The sequence below is a fragment of the Vanacampus margaritifer genome, chromosome 9 (assembly GCF_051991255.1).
Source record: "Vanacampus margaritifer isolate UIUO_Vmar chromosome 9, RoL_Vmar_1.0, whole genome shotgun sequence".
In the NCBI taxonomy this organism is placed as follows: Eukaryota; Metazoa; Chordata; class Actinopteri; order Syngnathiformes; family Syngnathidae; genus Vanacampus; species Vanacampus margaritifer.
Window position 1 is genome coordinate 21,972,439 of NC_135440.1, and position 17,811 is coordinate 21,990,249.

At 40.6% G+C, this 17,811-nt stretch overlaps 1 protein-coding gene across 4 annotated transcripts in view; it reads left to right on the top strand.

The window, feature by feature from the left end:
- gramd1a (GRAM domain containing 1A) overlaps nucleotides 1–17,811 on the top strand; it is a 22,789-nt gene continuing 4,978 nt past the window's right edge. Inside the window, exons 1-16 of one of the 4 annotated variants that reach the window (XM_077574784.1) lie at nucleotides 1–168; nucleotides 341–383; nucleotides 5,740–6,312; nucleotides 11,693–11,924; nucleotides 12,189–12,209; nucleotides 12,300–12,384; nucleotides 12,462–12,565; nucleotides 13,325–13,420; nucleotides 13,543–13,623; nucleotides 13,724–13,842; nucleotides 14,075–14,354; nucleotides 15,245–15,398; nucleotides 15,509–15,655; nucleotides 16,426–16,547; nucleotides 16,739–16,881; nucleotides 17,707–17,810. In XM_077574784.1, the coding sequence (XP_077430910.1) occupies nucleotides 5,933–6,312; nucleotides 11,693–11,924; nucleotides 12,189–12,209; nucleotides 12,300–12,384; nucleotides 12,462–12,565; nucleotides 13,325–13,420; nucleotides 13,543–13,623; nucleotides 13,724–13,842; nucleotides 14,075–14,354; nucleotides 15,245–15,398; nucleotides 15,509–15,655; nucleotides 16,426–16,547; nucleotides 16,739–16,881; nucleotides 17,707–17,810 (2,068 nt within the window). In that variant the 5' untranslated portion in view covers nucleotides 1–168; nucleotides 341–383; nucleotides 5,740–5,932. Of the gene's footprint in view, nucleotides 169–340; nucleotides 384–2,507; nucleotides 2,915–5,739; nucleotides 6,313–9,423; nucleotides 9,661–11,692; nucleotides 11,925–12,188; nucleotides 12,210–12,299; nucleotides 12,385–12,461; nucleotides 12,566–13,324; nucleotides 13,421–13,542; nucleotides 13,624–13,723; nucleotides 13,843–14,074; nucleotides 14,355–15,244; nucleotides 15,399–15,508; nucleotides 15,656–16,425; nucleotides 16,548–16,738; nucleotides 16,882–17,706; nucleotide 17,811 lie in introns of those variants that run through there. The other 3 variants (XM_077574785.1, XM_077574786.1, XM_077574787.1) reach the window with 3 other exon arrangements.

Sequence of the window (17,811 nt, forward strand, 5' to 3'; positions counted from 1 at the left end):
CGCAGATCGAGTTTCCACAGCCCTCCCGACAGCCTGGAGCAGCTCCCGAGTGTTTGGCAGCCCGAGTGGAGCGCAGGTCGGGAACGATGGCGCGCGGACTTCAGTGAAAGTGCCAAGTCATTGTGATGCTCTGCTGATGAATGAATGCAAAATACTGCACCGTGGCAGGTAAATGCAATCACATCCTCATGCTTGTATTTGTAATGTATGTTAAAGTGAGTTTTTGGAATTGGATTTAAAATACTGCTCTTAATTGCTCTCCGTTTACGAGTTAGGATACAGTTTCTTTGGCTCGGCATCATCATGCTGGTCTTCTTTTGTTTGATTTTCTCCCTATCAGACAAGGTGGCGTGAACATGAAGTGATGCTGCAGCTGGATGAGGGTGAGAGCAACAATTTTCCCCATAAAGTCCTCCACTGGTCACTTAGGAAAATTGTAAATGGAATGATTAAAACTGTATATTTTGTTCTAATTTAGAGAAAAAGTATTTATACTGTATTTTTGAGGGAAAAAAAAAGAAGTAGCATATTTTTGAAGAAAATTAAATTTTTCAAATATTTTTTCAAAGGCGGATTCTTTAAAAAGTGGTGTATATATATTTTTTATAATTCTTATATAGTAATCTTAAAAACATGTGTATATATTTTTTAATTTAGATATACTGTATATAATTTTTAAAATATTGTTGGATTAATTTATATGTGAGAAAAAATATTTTTGAGGAAAATGGTTCAATTTTTATTTTAAAAAGTTTTTTTTAATGTATATTTTTCTGTTAAAATCAAGTTCTATATTTTCAAGAGAAAAAGTAAATTTTCTAGGGAAAAAAGTTGGACATTTCTGAGGTGAGGCTAAAAGGTTTTTATTCAGAATAGAGTTACATATTCATATCATATATATTTGAGAGAAAATGTACTCTTAAGAGAATTAAGTTGTATTTTTTCAGAACAAATTTGTTTTTTTTCAGAAAAAAATAATATTTTTAAGAAAAAATATACTTCAAGAAAAAGGTTGCACATTTTTTAGAATAAAGGCAAATGTTTTTTAAAGAAAATGTCAAATATAAAAAAAAAGTCAAAGAAAAGTTCTATGTTGGCAAAAAAGTAAATATTTTTAACAAGTCTAGTATTTTGCAGGCAAAAAATCTGATATTTTGCAGGCAAAAATGATTAAATGTTTGGTTGGTTAAAAGCTGTAAATTTTCTAGAAAAACATTTTAGACAAGGTGAGGTGAATGTAAAGTGATGCCGTGTGATGAAGTTGAGAGCAACGTTTTACTTGTGAAGTCCCCACTAAATACGCACACAATCTGTCTGGATGGATGGAAGTTCTGTTAGTTTGATTATTTCCATCGAACGTCATATTTTCTGCCCATGCACTTTAGGCTGCCCATCCTTTGGCTTAAACGAATTGTGGTGCCACTGTGTTGACATTTACCAGGCTCTGCGTGTGTCACAAATAGACTACAGTAGGCCTACTTATTAAGATATCTTCCACAAAGGCTGGCAAAGGACCACTGCCACCGCCACGCATTTAAGTCACTTGACAAGGATAGTGACGGCACTTTTCTTGGTTAACATCCACACCCAGAGGGGGCGCTATTTCGCTTAGGTCTGCAACTGTAAGTGCTGTACTTAATGCCATGGTAACCATTTGGAACACTTTGTGAAGCGCCGTCTTTGCGTATTCGCAAAAAAACATAAACAAAAACACAAGTAAAACCACTTTACAATTCCAATTACTGTTGAGGAATAATGATTTTAGAAGGGACTTGTATTTAAATTGTGGTACAGTATTGTTTAGTTGGCTGGCGGAAGCACTGTTGCAAAGTGACTGTTATTTCGCGTGTTTAACCACAATAGTTTGCTAAGGGGTACTGGACTTCTTGTTTTGGCACTTGTCATTATTCCCCCTACTCAAATGTAACATAAATGTTTCTACATCTACAGCAGTCCCCGCTTGCTGTGGAGTGCGGACTGTTATTTTTCCCGACCGAACCATAACGTTTGCTAGAGAAGGGGTGCTCGTTTTTTTCATTTTACGTTTTGCTTTTACTTACGTTACAGTGTTATATTCCACATGGATTCATTTAGAATACATTTCAATTTAGTATTCATGAAAACACAGGTGGTGACAAAACCTTTTTTTAAATAAAGCTATGTAGGCTATTATTTTATCGTCGAATACCCCGACACAAACGCTTATCTTCGTGTTCGCCTCGAAGGCACGGACAGTTATTTCCCAGACGGAACCAAAAGTTGGCTAGAGGGGTATACGTCTTTTCATTTTTTTTTTTTTTTGCCTTATCTAATTACACGTTGTTGTGTTCCACACAAATACGCGTGTCGAACATTTTGTTTTACTATTTATCAAAACGTATTTACGGTGAACAAAATTAAAAACGAGAAATAAGACCATTTATTCACCGTCGTGTCCCCCCCCCTACACAAACGCCAAATATTCGAGTTCGCTCTTCCACCTCCCCCCCCCCCCCACCTTACCGACAACAATAAGCTCATCCATTTAACTCTCTTCTTAGTTTTTTTCCCCTGCAATAGCACATTTTATCAGGGTGTTTTAAACGTTATAATGGTTGAGGCTGACTGCAAATAGTTCGTCTCCCGTCTTTTTTGGGAGGGGGGTAGCGGCGGCGGTTGGCCTCCCAAAGAAAGAAGTCGACGCAGGGGCTTAGGGGAAGAAAAAGTTGGCTCTAACTTTGGCTTGGTGCTGCTAGCTTGACCGGTGGAAGCTAACGGCGGATGCGCTCCTCCTCGGCGGGGCGAGCTTCCGCACCACCATGCTGATGTGCTCCGTGGAGAAAGTGGATTTTAACATAACGTCGCGCGCGGTCGCTCGGCTCGTCTTCGAGGCCGAACACGACCACCGGAATGGGGGCAATTCGTCCAACGGCAGGTAGGGAGAAAGCGAGAGAGACGAGTCCGTCGAGGCGAAATGCATTTTTTCTTTTTTACTTGGTTTGGTTCAATCATTAACGTGGTGGAAAAAGGTGCGGGCTATACTATATGTGCATTGATTGGAAAGTATATTTGCAAGATTAGGTTGGTCAAACATGTCCGTGCTAAGATTGTTCTTGTTCAAACATGAGAGCAAACATTGTTGCGCACAGTGCGTCCTTCAGTCACACATACTGGTCGCCAGGCCGTTGATTTTTTTTTTTTTTCCTCCAGGTGATCTTTCTTGGGTGTTTCTGTTATGTTTTTTTTTAATGAAAAACATTCGTTTTTAATTTTAGAATAAGTCCGTAATGCGATCAAATGTTCTTTCCGTCATCATGCTTCTAACTCAAACACTCGTATGTCAAATTACCTTTCCAAATGAAATGAATCCAAATGCCATTAATCTGTGCAGCTCTTCTTAAACCTCATACAAAATTGTTGCACGTTTTAATCGGAGAAATAGCACTCAACGGTATTCCATTCAATAAAAACACAAAAGTAATTACATTTTATTGGGCTGTAAAGAATAAACCGTTCGTCCATCCATCCATCCATCCATTATCATGCAACATATATTGACTATTGTTCAAATATAAGTTTTTAATTTTTAATACGTACCACATAGCTTTAAGCTAGCAGGCTTCCGTGAAGCAAAGTAAAGTTGCTTGGTGAAATACACAACCTGTAATTGTCTTTGTTTGAGATTTTCCTTTTATGGCAAACTTATACCGGTTGTAGCAATAAATAGCTTGAAGCTAGTTCACTGGGCATCTTTTAAAAAAAGTAATTATTAACTATCAAACAGCTGTTGCAACTAGTGCTCATGGCTCAATTTTTTTTTATCACAACTCGAGGCAAAAACATCGTCTTAGTGACGGAGGTCTAAAAGCTCGTAAGCCGGGTCACTCAAAAGTGAAAGTGCTGCTGTATTTTTGTGTCCTCTGCACAGCATTTCGTGTTACTTATGTAAAGTTTGTCTCGTCCATTGTGTGTGTTCCAAACACACTATGGTGATGTGTGTTTTTGCTTCTTTTTGCTGGAATGTTCCCATATGACCTTGTTGAGTGTTCTCCCGCATCGCCGTCATGTCCTTTGGGTCTCTCTTGGACTTGTTTGGAGTGTCATCAAATGTCATGTAATATTCACAACAGGAAGTGGGTGGTCTCAAATTCTCCTCTTCCCAGCATTAGGCCCACAACTTCCTGGCTGGGAGCAGGATTTCACTGCGAAAAAATCCATGTACTGGTGGCAGGGTTTGGCAAACTACAACCCATGGGTCAGATATGGAGCTTTTCAACAACCCCAGAGAAAATGTGTAGAGGAAAAAAAACACATATTTATCCACGTTTGCCCTTCACATAGAGACCAGTAAAGGCAGGATATTGCTGCAACTCTGCACCCTTTCATACTGTTGGTGCAGAACAGCTGACATCTGGCATGATGTGTATGTTGTTGAACAGTGACATTTGTTTTCAACTAGTGCTACAGCTATTGAACCGATTATCAACATGGTTTAATCAAATGGAAATTCACCATCATACTTTAGTAAATGTGATTTTGAGTGTGTATGGATTTAAAAGGCAAGGCCCGATCTTGTGCGTGTTATCGGATGATAGTCAGGGCCGGTTGTAAGCAGGCTTGTGAGGGGGCAGTCTGAAATGTTTTCCTTTTCTGTTCCTCCTCTCCTTTCATTTTTCTAAACTGGGCACCTGGTGGCTTCCTTTCAGTTGTACTTTTGATACATCATCTTCATTTAATTAAGTCTCGACCGTCGACATCATAGCCTGCTAACATCGTCCGTTCATCATTCACAATCAATTGGAGTCATGTGACGTAAACAAGTTTGTCTATTCCTAGGCCCCTCCCCTTCTGGAGTCTCATATTGACGCCCCACTCCACCATCCCACTTGCCTTCGCAGCAAGTTGACGTTGCTCATAGAAAATAACGCTGCTGCGTGTATATTAAAAATGTGATTTCTCAACTTCAGATTTGAGGGGGCAAGACATTTATTTGAGGGAGCGGTGCCCCCTCTTGCCCCTGCGTGTAGCCGGCCCCAATGATAGTGTGGGCTTGGCTCAGGTTAGCAGCTGTCTGTTAAAGTCTGTACATTGAGTGATTTGGTGTGGGATCTTGACTTGTTCAACAATAGCTTGTGTAGAATTTTGCTTTTTACATGTTTGTTTTCTTCAAAGTTTTGCTTTTTAAAAGTGATGAAAAATGCCTCGGCAGCAGTCTCCATCCTTGCCAATTGTGGTGAGGGGTGGGGCATTAAAACAAGGGTTGATAAAAATTCGGAATACTTTTTTTAAATGAAATAAGACGATCACTATTACCTAGAGGTTGTAAAAAATAAAAAATAAGCGGATTTACATTCCAACATATTTAATGTTATTGTTACAAATTTATGTTAATACAATTTTTATTTTATTTGAAGACATTCTGTCTTTTAGGCTTGCCGCTATCCTGGCATTTGTATATCTTCATAGAGTGGCACACAAAACTGCAGTCCGTGTGGGAAAATTATCTTTGAGCTTTGAGTATTTACTTAGACTTTTTTTTTTTGTCTTTGAACTATTTGAGTCATTTAGTTAATCATTTTAGAACATGAATCCTGTGTAATAGTTTGGCAACAAGAATGAATGGACCAGAGTGAAATAAAAAAAGTTAAAATAGTTAGCTCAGTGGAGGACTTTATTGACATGTTTTATATCTGAAGCTAATCATTTATAGCTCATAGGATGACAGCTTGCATTTTAAGTGCAAAGTCTTTTCACCCTTAGGTGTTTTACCTCTGACCTCACAAAGATGAGTCTCGTAACGCAAACGTGACGGCAGAAAGACGGTGGATGTCCTGAACACGACACACTTCCAGAGGAACTTATTTCAGAAGAATGGCTGATTTCTTTAGGATAACATTTTCCAAGATGAAAGACTGGACGGGTCTGGACTTTTGACAAGTCTGCATTCCTGGAAATGACCATGTCTGCTACTCGGCCCGTCCCCGTCCCGACGCTGACTGTCCTGCCTCCGTCCTCCGAGACGGAGTCCTGGTCCCGCTCACCTAGCCCACGGCCCTACCGCTCCGGGCGCCACCCACGCTCCTACCGTGGACGCAGCCGGACCAAGAAGCGGAGCATAGACAAGCGGTCTGGAACACCGCAGATTGTAATTGAGGAGGACATTTCCCCTGCACCCTCTGCCTGTAAGGCCCCTCAGATAAGGAGCGAGGAGCCGGGCCAGGACCTCCTCTTGCCGCCGTCCCAATCTTGGTCACGTAGCCCCTCTCCCAGCCGGCGCTCTCGGTGGTCCCTCAGGAGCCTGCTGGGCAGAGACTCTGACTGGGACAGCTGCAGGTTAGTGTGCTGGACTGCAACAGTCGGCAACCCCTTACTACAAAGAGGTGACATACAGAGCAACCCTGGCTTATAACGTCACTTTAGACCACTGGTTCTCTAACTTTTTACACCAAATCCCGCACTCTCTCTCTCGTATGACCTACTGTATATTAAAATAGAGTAAAGTACTGTTTATCAAAAACGAAGCAGAAAATATTTAAGCGTATTGTAAACCACTGTAAAATATCATGCTGTTTATTTCAGGCGAATTAAGTCATAAGGAGGAAAAGTAAAATTGAACCACGTGGGGGAATTCCGAATTTTACATGAAACTAATATTTGTATAATAAATGAAATTGTAACATTCCGTGGGTAAAGGTGTAATTCTACGAGAATAAAATGGCAAGAGGAATGCTATTAGATTACTAGAAAAAAAACAAGATTAGTCAAAATAATGTAAGAGGATATAGTGTCAGATTATGTGGAAAATAGCGAAACTGAAAAAAAGATTGTAAAATGCAGTCATTTTATATGAATAAAGTTGGAATGGGAAAAGTTGTTTTTTACAAGAATAGTTATGATAGCATAAAATAAAATTGTTGTACATTTTTGTGTCATTGCAGAATTTCAAGAAAAATCTTGCTTTACATGAGGAAAAAATTATTTTACTAAAATAAAAGTCCACACGTGTAAAACTGTACACACGGGGGGGGGTGGGGGGGTACTAGGGTTAGGTGGAGGGAAAATTGATAGTAAAACTTATATGTTCAACTATTCCATTTATTGTAAAAGGAGATATGCTTACAGATAAATTCAGACTTCCAGTAATTGTGCAGTATTTGTTGTAAGTAGCAAGGGAGGCAGGTTTCCGAGTGTGCTCTTGTCGTACAATAACAGTACAAAAGGTCCGCTAGCTGAGAACAGAAGGTCTGCATGGTCAGCACTCTGCACGACATGCTCTAGTCTGTGGGGATTCTGTGTCTGAACTCAGCCGGGCTCCCTTATGGAAGACTGGAGACCAACCGTCACGCAGATGCTTATAGCTAAAGCTACACAGAAAAGACGAGTTTACAGATGTCCCGTTGTTCAAACGTGCATCTTTATTTACGAATCTTCCTGTTGAATTAGTCTCAACAACACGCTTATTGACAGTCAGCTCACTGAGCAGTCACAACAAAATGGGAGGCGGGGCCCTCATGCTCCATGTGCACCCTGCTTCAGAATCATGACATCACCCTCGGCCAATCACAGCCTGCCTGTCGTCTGATGATGTCACTCTGGCCCAATCGGAGGAGGCTCTGTATGGTGAGGGTGATCCCCAACCCCCTGAACCGCCTCCTCTCCGCCCCACGTCTCTATGCATCCACTTTATTGACGCCATACGTTCTCCGAGCTCATGAAGTATGTATAGAGCTAAATTGGGGATGACCATATTTAACCGCTGTGAGCCACATACATGCAGAAAAATAGCAGGAAGAGTAGAGCCACAGGAAGTTGATGCTTTCGTGACCAAAACCACACGACACCCCCTCTTCCCTTCCCTGTTGAACAAAGTGCTTTATTGGTGGTCTTAAGAAGAAAATGGACCACTTGTCAGTCTCAGAACCAAGTGCTCAACGCTGTCTGGGGGAAAAAAAGCGTTCTTATTGTCAGGAAGGAAGAGGCGCTCACCATTTCCTGCCAATTTGTCGCAACTCTCGCGGTGCTCAACAGGAAAGCAGATTACACACAGTGAGACTGACGCTGTTGGATTATGATGTGCGCTCTAATCCAGCAGGATGGACACAGATTGAGGGTTAAGGGATCGGCTGGACTCTGGTTTTGGAGACAGTCGAGCTCGCTGGGTTTAAAAGATGCTGGGGGAATATAGTTGAGCGGACACTTAAACAAAGTACATTGGGGCTGACTATTTGTCATTGTTTAATAAGAGGACCCACTGAAAATATGTATTACGGAATTAGGTCAAATGATGTGAATACGGTTGTAATTAAAAAAAAAAAACGGCAAATAATTTGCAGAACAAGGTCATAATATAACAAAAAGTTATATAAGTTTCATTATGAAAACTCAACACTATCATTTCACAATAAAGTCATTTAAAGGTGTAAATGATTGCTTTAGTATAAAAAAAAGGATTGTAAGAAAAATCTCAAGACTGCACAAAAATACTAATTTTATGTAATTAAATTAGTATAATTATGAGGAAAATGCTCAATTTTACAAGATTATACTATGAATCTATTATTACAAGAAAAAACACAAGATGTGTAAATGAGAACAATATAATTGCAAATGGTGAAAAAAATTGTTTTTATATTAGAATAGTTGTATTAGGAGAAATGCTATTTTCTACAATCACAAAAAAAAATCACAAAAAAAATATTGAGAGTACAATCTCATACAGAGAAGAAAATTTTAGCATAGCAAAGTCATCATAGTATTACCAGGAAAAGATAAATGGGGTATATTTATAAGCATCTAACAACAACTAATTGTTATTTCACAAGAATGTGTTAAAAGGAAATGTGTGCCTTTGTATGGAATGTGGTCATAATGGTACAAAAACAATTGTTTGAAAAAGTACATGACAAGAATGACTTCGTTTCCCCCAAAATATACTTAAGAGAAAAAAAAGCTGTGTTTTATGACGGTCCAAACTTTAAAATTAAGGAGAAAAGCTGTGTTTTATGATGATCCAAACTTTAAAATTAAGGGAAAAAAGCTGTTTTATGACGATCCAAACTTTAAAATTAAGAAAAAGTTCACACGCCCAAAAGATGACAATAGTCATATCTGCAGAATCTTTGACTTTGTAACCTCTTGAGGTGATTTGAATAGCTAACGTGTACACATTAGACAAAAGTATTGGGACACCTACCAATTAATTAAATAATAAAGTTAGCGGAAGCGATGAGAGACGTGTCCCTTTTTCTCACGTAATCAATCACTTGATTGTGACGCCTAATGATGAAGTGGAATTAAACATGAAGTTTAGATATTTATTTTCTGAACTTCCTCCTTTGAGCTCTTATCTGTGCCCCCCAGTCACCAAAATGTTTATCAGGGGCCCCCATCCCAGCCCCACCTCCCCCCTCGCTCCTGGGCATAAAGCCGCACCTCCTCCCCCATCTGTGCGCTGAGGGGATTACGGATGGACGGCAACCCGTCGGCGGCTCATCCTGCGCAGGCAGCCGTCGTCTGTCCGCGAAGGGCGTCGACGACGGCGATGGTGGAATACTAGCATCCCTCGTACCCCCGCCGGAGGTTCGCTAAAGCCCGGGTACACCGAGGAAAAGAAGTGCGGCGCTCGTTTGTTTTCTTTCGGACCCCCCGCTTAGGACCGTGAATGCCTCATGTCATGTTCGAGTAAGTCATTCGACGGCGGCTGAGATAAGGGGCGTTCCACATTGTCGCCTTCTTTTGTTAAGATTCACATGTAACTACGACCAAAACGGAACATTTTTGTTCCATTTCAAGACATCCTTGTGTTTCTGTTTGTACAAAACGAGGGTGGTGCGTTCATGTGAATCCCAGTCGCTCAGCGGTCATCCGGTCACAGTCTCCCCCACCCTCCCCTCGCTCCCTCACCGCCGAGCACGGCAGCCTCCATCCATCCGCAAGCGGTCGTTTTTCACCGTGAAACGAGCCAAGCACCTCCCGTGTGACTGTCTCCTTCCCCGTTTTTTTTTTTATTTGCTTCTCCGACCCCTGTAGCTTGACGTGATTGATGCTAATTTAGCCATGTTGCTAACTTGTTAGCAGTTGCTGACCGAATTAATGGATTTACACCGCAGAGGTGATATAAATGATGATTATTAGTGTTGTATTAGACGTAATGAGGGATTTATGCGGTTATTGTCGTGGTTCGTTGTCATCGGAGGCTGGGGTTATGTTGTAAACAAACGCTGACACAGATTCTCATCACTAAGTCCCTTTAATAGGCTAATGCTAGTGAACGTGGTAGAATTCAGTCATTTGGAATTTGTAAGTTAACATGCGGTATTTACTCAATAAGGTCACCATTGATGCTGTGATATGCAATAAGAAACATTGTTTGACATTTATCAAAATTGACACAGGCAATGTCAATACTGTATTTGCTCAAATGTTGAATGAGTTTTATGTGTTGCACTAAGCAAGTGTTAGGGGCACCTTGGTGGATGAGTGGTCTCCTCAGCCTCACAGTTCTGAGGTTTTCCTGCAAATCTCGTGTGTAGTTAGTTACATGCAATTTGGGTTTCTACCAGCACATGCAGGTTCAATTCATTCCGTCAATGTAAACACAGACAAATTGTATATGTGCCATTAGAGTTTTGCTAGCAAAAAAAATCAAGTACAAGCGGTTGATATAGAACCCCCTTTTTTCCACTATTAAGGTGACTCGCATAGAATTGATTTTACATTTTTGCACAGGGGAAGTAAAAATAAACAATTGATATACGGTAATGCGGTAGCACAAGTGTGCACACCCTTTTATAGCTAGGATGTGGCTGTCTTCTCAATTAACCAGTCTCATTCAAACTTATGTTGAATGGGAGTACCTGCACACCAGCTATAAAGTTCAGATGCTCCAGTAGCCTGGTTTTACACTAATACTGACCGGTATTTGTAACTTGTTCAAAATTAGCTTTCCCTTGTCTAAGGCCCCAGTTTCCATTAAAGAAAGTTTACCTCAAAGCATGATATTATCCACCACGGTTGGTTTGTTTGCGCCAAACATTTGTTAAGGAATAATGGCAAAAAAGTTCAACTTTGATAATATCGGACTGTAATAAAATCTCCTAGACACGCGGGGAATTGTGTGTACTGTTGAAATGTTTTTCGCAGAAACTTGAACTCTATTTTCCTTTGTGAGGGTATCGTTGACTAGCAGATAGTGTTTTGAAAACTGTAACATTGCTGACAAAGCGATGGCAACTGAAAACATTGGCTTGCTGAAATTGCATATGGAAGCTCAGAAGTCAAGCGTTGGCATGTAGGCAATTACTACTTTCTTATTAACCAGGGCGGTGAGTTTTTCATTGAGGTTCGACAGTGACATTTTTGAATAACAAACCACCAACAGGCATGGGTTTGCTGTAGAAGTCAATGGCACTGAATTTAAAAGAAAAAATCACAAATGAGAAAAAGGTACAAAAATATCTGAAGAGGGCTAATGTTTTACCTGTTATTTGCTTAGTTTTTTGTGTGCACCACAAATGTGGAGACATTTTGTGACGTCTCAACTTATCAGTCAAAATAGGTTCAAGCTTGATAAAAAAACTGTTGGCCTTCACTTTGCTTTTAGTCCACCGCAGCGAGGCTATTGTCAAACAGGAAGCCCCCTCTCCGCGTTCTCATCGTTTGCTCTTTGCTGCCTTATGAAAAATTCACATTGTGTTTCTTTTTCTTCTTGCAGCACCGCCAGTAACTCTCCACGTAGCACTCCAGGCAGCTCACCCTCCTTGCGGCGGCGAGTGCTTGGGGGCGGCCGGGCCAGTGAGAGCGAGGGAGGTGGGGAGAAGAGCGGTGGAGGAGGAGGAGGAGGAGGAGGCGGGGGCTCAGACAGCCCCCTGCCGTCCGTACCATCGGCATCATCGCTTACATCGGCCTACCCCATTGCCTCCCGACATTTCAGGAGCAATGCCAAGGTAACGCTCCACGCTAAGGTTGTTGTTGTTTTGTGACATGATGACGCAAGACTTCAGCTCAATGAGCATGAAAGAACTGCACAGCTTTTACTTTCTCCGTGGCTTTTGTTTTTTGAGCTTCACTTATTTCAGGAGGTGTTGAAATGTCAGCCTACCTTGCAGTAGCTCTGCTTTATAACCTTTTATAAATTAGAAGAACTATGTTCTGAAATTTTACTTCACCCACATATTGATGACTATAATATTTGTTTGTTGTCTTTGCAGAAAATGCAGAGCTGGTACAACGTGAGTATCTCTATCGCTTCATTTTTTTGGTCTTCATTTCAACATTAGGTTACTGTTACCAAACAGAGCTCTTGTGTTTTTCTCCCTCAGGTTCTCAGTCCCACATATAAGCAGCGGAACGAGGACTTCCGTAAGATCTTCAAGAAGCTTCCGGACACGGAACGACTCATAGTGGGTGAGTACCAAGGGACAAATATTCTTGTCAGGAGACGTTGCGATTGGTGCGCTGAACTCTCATCGCTTTTCCCACAGACTACTCGTGCGCTCTGCAGAAAGATATCCTGCTCCAAGGCCGACTGTATCTGTCTGAAAACTGGCTGTGCTTCTACAGCAACATCTTCCGCTGGGAAACCACTGTAAGCACCTGTTATGTGTTTAAATCTTCACAAAAAAAAACAAACAACTAATGTTAAAAAATATCAGCTATTCACTTTCTAGTACATGGAAGATTATTTAAGACCATAGAAATTAACTTTTTTTTTCTGGGTCAGTGTGTAATGTTTCCATTGTGACACAGGCGGAAAATTGATAAATATGTGCGAGAAATGATCATTTTATTGTATGTTGGTTAGTAGGCTACTTCCTGGTTCATGGAGGATGATTTAAGACCACAAGGATGTACCACGTTTTTAAATTCAGGTCAGGAGGAAATGCGTAATGTTTCCATCCTGACTTAGTGGCAACCTTTGACAATAATTTGTTCTGTATTTTGATAGTAGGCTACTTCCTGGTTCACATTGGGTGATGTGAGGACAAGGCAACGGTATTATTTTTTTTCCTGGGGTGTGAGGAACGCTTCCTTTGCAGATCATGAGAAATAAAGATATCATAAGTTGACAAAAAATTGTCTATTTGATTGTTTTTCTTTCTAGTCTCCTTCCTGATTCACTGAGGATGATATAAGACTAAACTAATTTTAATTCACGGTTGAGGGGGAGCTGTACCATCGCAACCAACGGCAAAAAGGGGGAAAAGTTGCCATATTTGTCTTTCCATGTGTTAGCATGGCTTCTACTCTACTTTTTTTTTTTTTTTTTACTCGGACTTTTCCATCGGGCAAAATGAGAAATAAGTCATCCGTTTATTAAAAATGGCTGCATTATGTGACTTTGCAGATCACTATCCTGCTGAAAGACGTGACTTCAATGACCAAGGAGAAGACCGCCAAGCTCATTCCAAACGCCATCCAGATCAGCACGGACAATGAGAAGGTCAGCTATTACTCACACACGCTTACTCCATAATACTTGGTATAAAAAAACAAGCTGAGTCCACTCCACAATATCGCTAACTGACCTTTTCGTCCTTCCTTCCTTCCCATTGAAATTCTCAGCACTTCTTCACCTCATTTGGGGCACGGGATCGCAGCTTTATGATGATTTTCCGCCTGTGGCAGAACGCGCTGATGGACAAGGTACGACCCCTCTGGCAGAAGCTCACAGTCTTAAATAACTCAATAAAAATGGCCTGATTATGTGAGAGTAATATTTATTAATTTTTTTATACATTTGCAGTCCTTGTCTCCCAAAGAATTGTGGCACATTGTGCACCAGTGTTACGGCACTGAGCTGGGTCTCACGAGTGAGGACGACGACTACGTCTCCCCGACTGCCGAACACATGAACGGCCTGTTGTGAGTGACTCTAAAACACGTTTCCATCAAACTCTATCTAGCGTACGGAACCAAACTGTGCCAAACTCTACTTGGTGGCAACTGTACTGACGTTGCACGATACTAGTTTTCTATTTTCTTAGTCTTTTATTGTCATGGTCGCTGTGCCATGAATTAGTTGCTGGGTTTGCCATCCAGACAAATATACTCCACTCTCAAATTAAATAATGTCACCTGTTCCCTTGTTGTACAGGCCCGGAGAAGAGTCTGTGTCCGTCACTGATCTTCTGGACCTGAGCTCGGTGTCGCTTCCCTCCTCGGGCAGCTCCCCGCCGCCGCTGGTGCCCTGCAGTCAGTCCAGCCCCCCAACGGTGACCACCGGCCCGATGGGATCGTCCCCGCCCTCATCAGCCTGCTGCTTGCCCATCGAGGTGCCCTCCTCGTCCGGTCGCCGGCTCAGCTCTGATCCCCCGGACCCGAGCCCGACCAATTCCCACGGCTCGGTGGCTTCCACTGCGCCCACCAATGCCTCTGTGAGTGTTTTTGATGATATCATTCATGAACAAACACACTCTGTATGTTTACACGTCCTTGGTGAATAAGTGAATCCCTAAAATAAAGTATTCCAAAGAATAGAACATTTTGAATTTAACTATACAGTCCACACCATAAACTGTTTGAGGATGCTGAGTGGGTTGCATATGTCCTAATTTCCTTAAATAGTGGCCTCCACTGTACTTAATGTCCACATGATTGCACTTTTCGGACTGTAAGTTGCTCCGGAATTGAAGTCGCACTAGTCAAAAAATGGATCACGAAGTAGAAAAAAACCCACATGTACCGGTAAGTCTGATTGGATAAAACTTGCGCTTCTTTATATCGAAAAGTTTTTCTTTTTAGCTTTAATTGGTTCAAGTGATTGTAGGTAGCACACCACAAGTTGGGTCGAACCATTCTGGTACAGGGGAGATGCTGGGTTTTTAGGATACTGAAATTGAATAGCCTACTGATTATAAAATTAATTTATATGAACGTATATTTTTCTGAAATATTTACATATACAGTACTCACGTACTCCTTGGAGTGCCTTCATGTACCCCCATTTGAGAACCATTGATCTAGTGTGTACGCTTAATTAACTGTTAATTTTTGCATTTGAATACCCTTATAGGCATTATATCAGAAAATATAGTAATATAATGCCTTATTGCTACAGATGGTTGATTTGAAATGTAATGTATAATGAAGTTATACAACCAAAGCAAGTACAATGTGTTCTGTAATTTGCCTGCAAGCATCTACTGTGCTGTTGTGTGCATGCATAACTCACTTACACTCTCAATACATCAGTGTGCCGACTGCAAGTAGGCTTCACGTCCTCTTAAAAGTCATTTGACAATGGCCTGATTTCCATTTCCCTCAGAACCCAGAGGAGGGCGGGGACAGCTTGTCCGAGTCAGCCAATCACATGCTGCCCCTGCCCAACACCAGCCTCGGGAACCTCTCCTCGTTGGACGCCACCAATGATGAGGACCTGCCCACCGACCCTAGCAACTCCTCCGACACGCAGGAGGAGAGTGAGTCTTGTGGCTCACTTCAATCTCGCTGTGTTGGCATCATTTTGTTTTCATTGCGTCACAGCAATCGTAAATGTTGTTAAGTAAATGTATATCCTGCCAACCTTTAGGTGAGGTGGAGTCGTTCTGCGCCGATCTGAACGGGCGTCTACACGTCAACGCTGCTGTACGAATGAGCGTGGACAAGCTGCATGACCTGCTTTTCTCCGCTGACACGCACTTCATCCAGCACCTTTTCTCACAGCGACACTTCACTGGTACACATGCACTAATAAACGCATGCTTCAACATGTGCAGAATGCACACAGACATCCTGATTTTTTTCAGAAGTTCATACCAGTTTTTCAATGACTCTGCATTTTAACTACAGAAACACTAACTTTTTTCAATAAACATGTCATGTTTTGCTCATATAAGGTTTAACAGACCAGTCATGTTCAAGTTCATTATTATTATTTTTTAATTTCATAAGTTGCAATTTATCAGAAACAAATAAGAATTAATGAGATTATTTTTGGTGAATTTTTGTAAGTTATATTTTTCCGCATTTTTCTATGAGGGGAAAACAATACATTTGTACTTTTATGAAAAAAGTTATATTTCTTACACTTTTTGTTTTTTACTAAAACATTTTTTAAAAAAAATACAATATAATCCGCTTTTTTGACGGGAGGGGGGAGTTAAAAAAAAAAGTTAAATATATATTCTATATTTATAATTATATATATTTTTATGACAATAATTCTATTCATGTCATGCTAGCTTAGCCTCCCTCCATTGTCACTTGTTGAGTGTTCTTTCATTCCTTTCAAATGAGGACAGCATGAGTGGATTTGGCCAGTGGGTATCATCCCTGCTGCCCAGGAACATTGTCACACTAATTGGGGGGGGGCGTTCCTTTGTAGAGGGTGACCTGACTCCCTTTTTCACCCAGCATTGCCTCTTCATCTGGAGGCCCCACTGTTTTTCTTTCAGAAACTTTTAATGATTATTTTTGTGTAATTCTGTTGTTTGTTGACTCTGGCAGACCTGACGGTGGGCGAGTGGCAGCGGGACGGCAGTCGCGGGACCTCCAGCCGTGTTCTCAGCTACACCATTGCTCTGAACAACCCCCTCGGGCCAAAGACCGCCCCCGTGGTGGAGACTCAGGTAATCCCTAATAATCACACTGAAGATAAAAGTTTCTTCTAACATCGAATGTGACTTTTATCCAAAAGAAAAGTAACAATAATTGTAATGCTAAAATGACAACATTGGTACTGGTTTGTAATAGGGACTATACTGTTGCTAACAATGCCATGAGGACACTAAATAACAGCTCGACACCTTCCTGTGTCTAGACTCTGCACAAGAACAGCGCTCAGGGTGAGTGCTACGTGGTGGACTCGGAGGTGATCACATCAGGCATCCCGTACCAGGACTATTTCTACACTGTGCACAGATACTGCCTCACCTCCATCAACAAGAACAAGAGCCGCCTCAGGTGAAATTTTTTTCTCAAATATATTAGGACAATTTTATTATATATATTTTTTAAAGGAAGAAAGTAAGTTTGTTTTTGTTTTTTTACAAGAGAAGTCATTTTTATGAGCATAAGTACTTTTTTTTTTTTTTTAGAATAGTCTTTTTTTCCCCAAATAAAAACATGTGCTATGTGTTAAATGGAGAAAATCATACTAGAAAAAGTCAGAATAGTAAATTTTTTCAAGAAAATTGTTATTTTTACAATAACTTTTCAGAACGTCAAGTTGCGAGAATTGCTGTTTTTCAAGAATAACATAAGTACTATAGAATACGTATTGTTTTCTTTTCAAATGAATATTTTTACACGTATGAAGACACATTTTTCATTTAAAAAAAAATCATTAGTAGAAAAAAGTTGAGAAACAAGTCATTATTTTTTGTACCAGATATTTCCAAGAGATAGTCTTGACCCAACATGAACAGTAGTTTTTTTTAGAAATTTTTTTTCCAGCGAAAATGTCACAGTCAAAAGTTACGATAGTATAATGTTACTAGAATAAAACCACATTTTTTTCAAGAAAAAAAAGTCATTATTTATTGCAAGAATAAAGTTACAATTTTCACAATGTGTTTTTTTTTTAAACATTGGAAATGTTCAAGAATAAAGTCCTAACTTTTAAGAGAATGCAGTGTGTCAAAGAAAGATAGCGATTTTGACCTAAACATTCCAGCTTTTCTTCTTTCTTTTTAGAATCATCCGAACTCTTTAAATCGCTAGTAAAATGCCAAAGGTAAACCTTGTGAAAGTTCTGTTCTAAACAGTTGTCTGCTGCTCTTGCTCCAGAGTTTCGTCTGACATCTGCTACCGGAAGCAGCCGTGGAGTTTGGTCAAAGCTCTGATTGAGAAGAACACTTGGAGCGGTATCGAGGAGTACTACCGCCACATGGG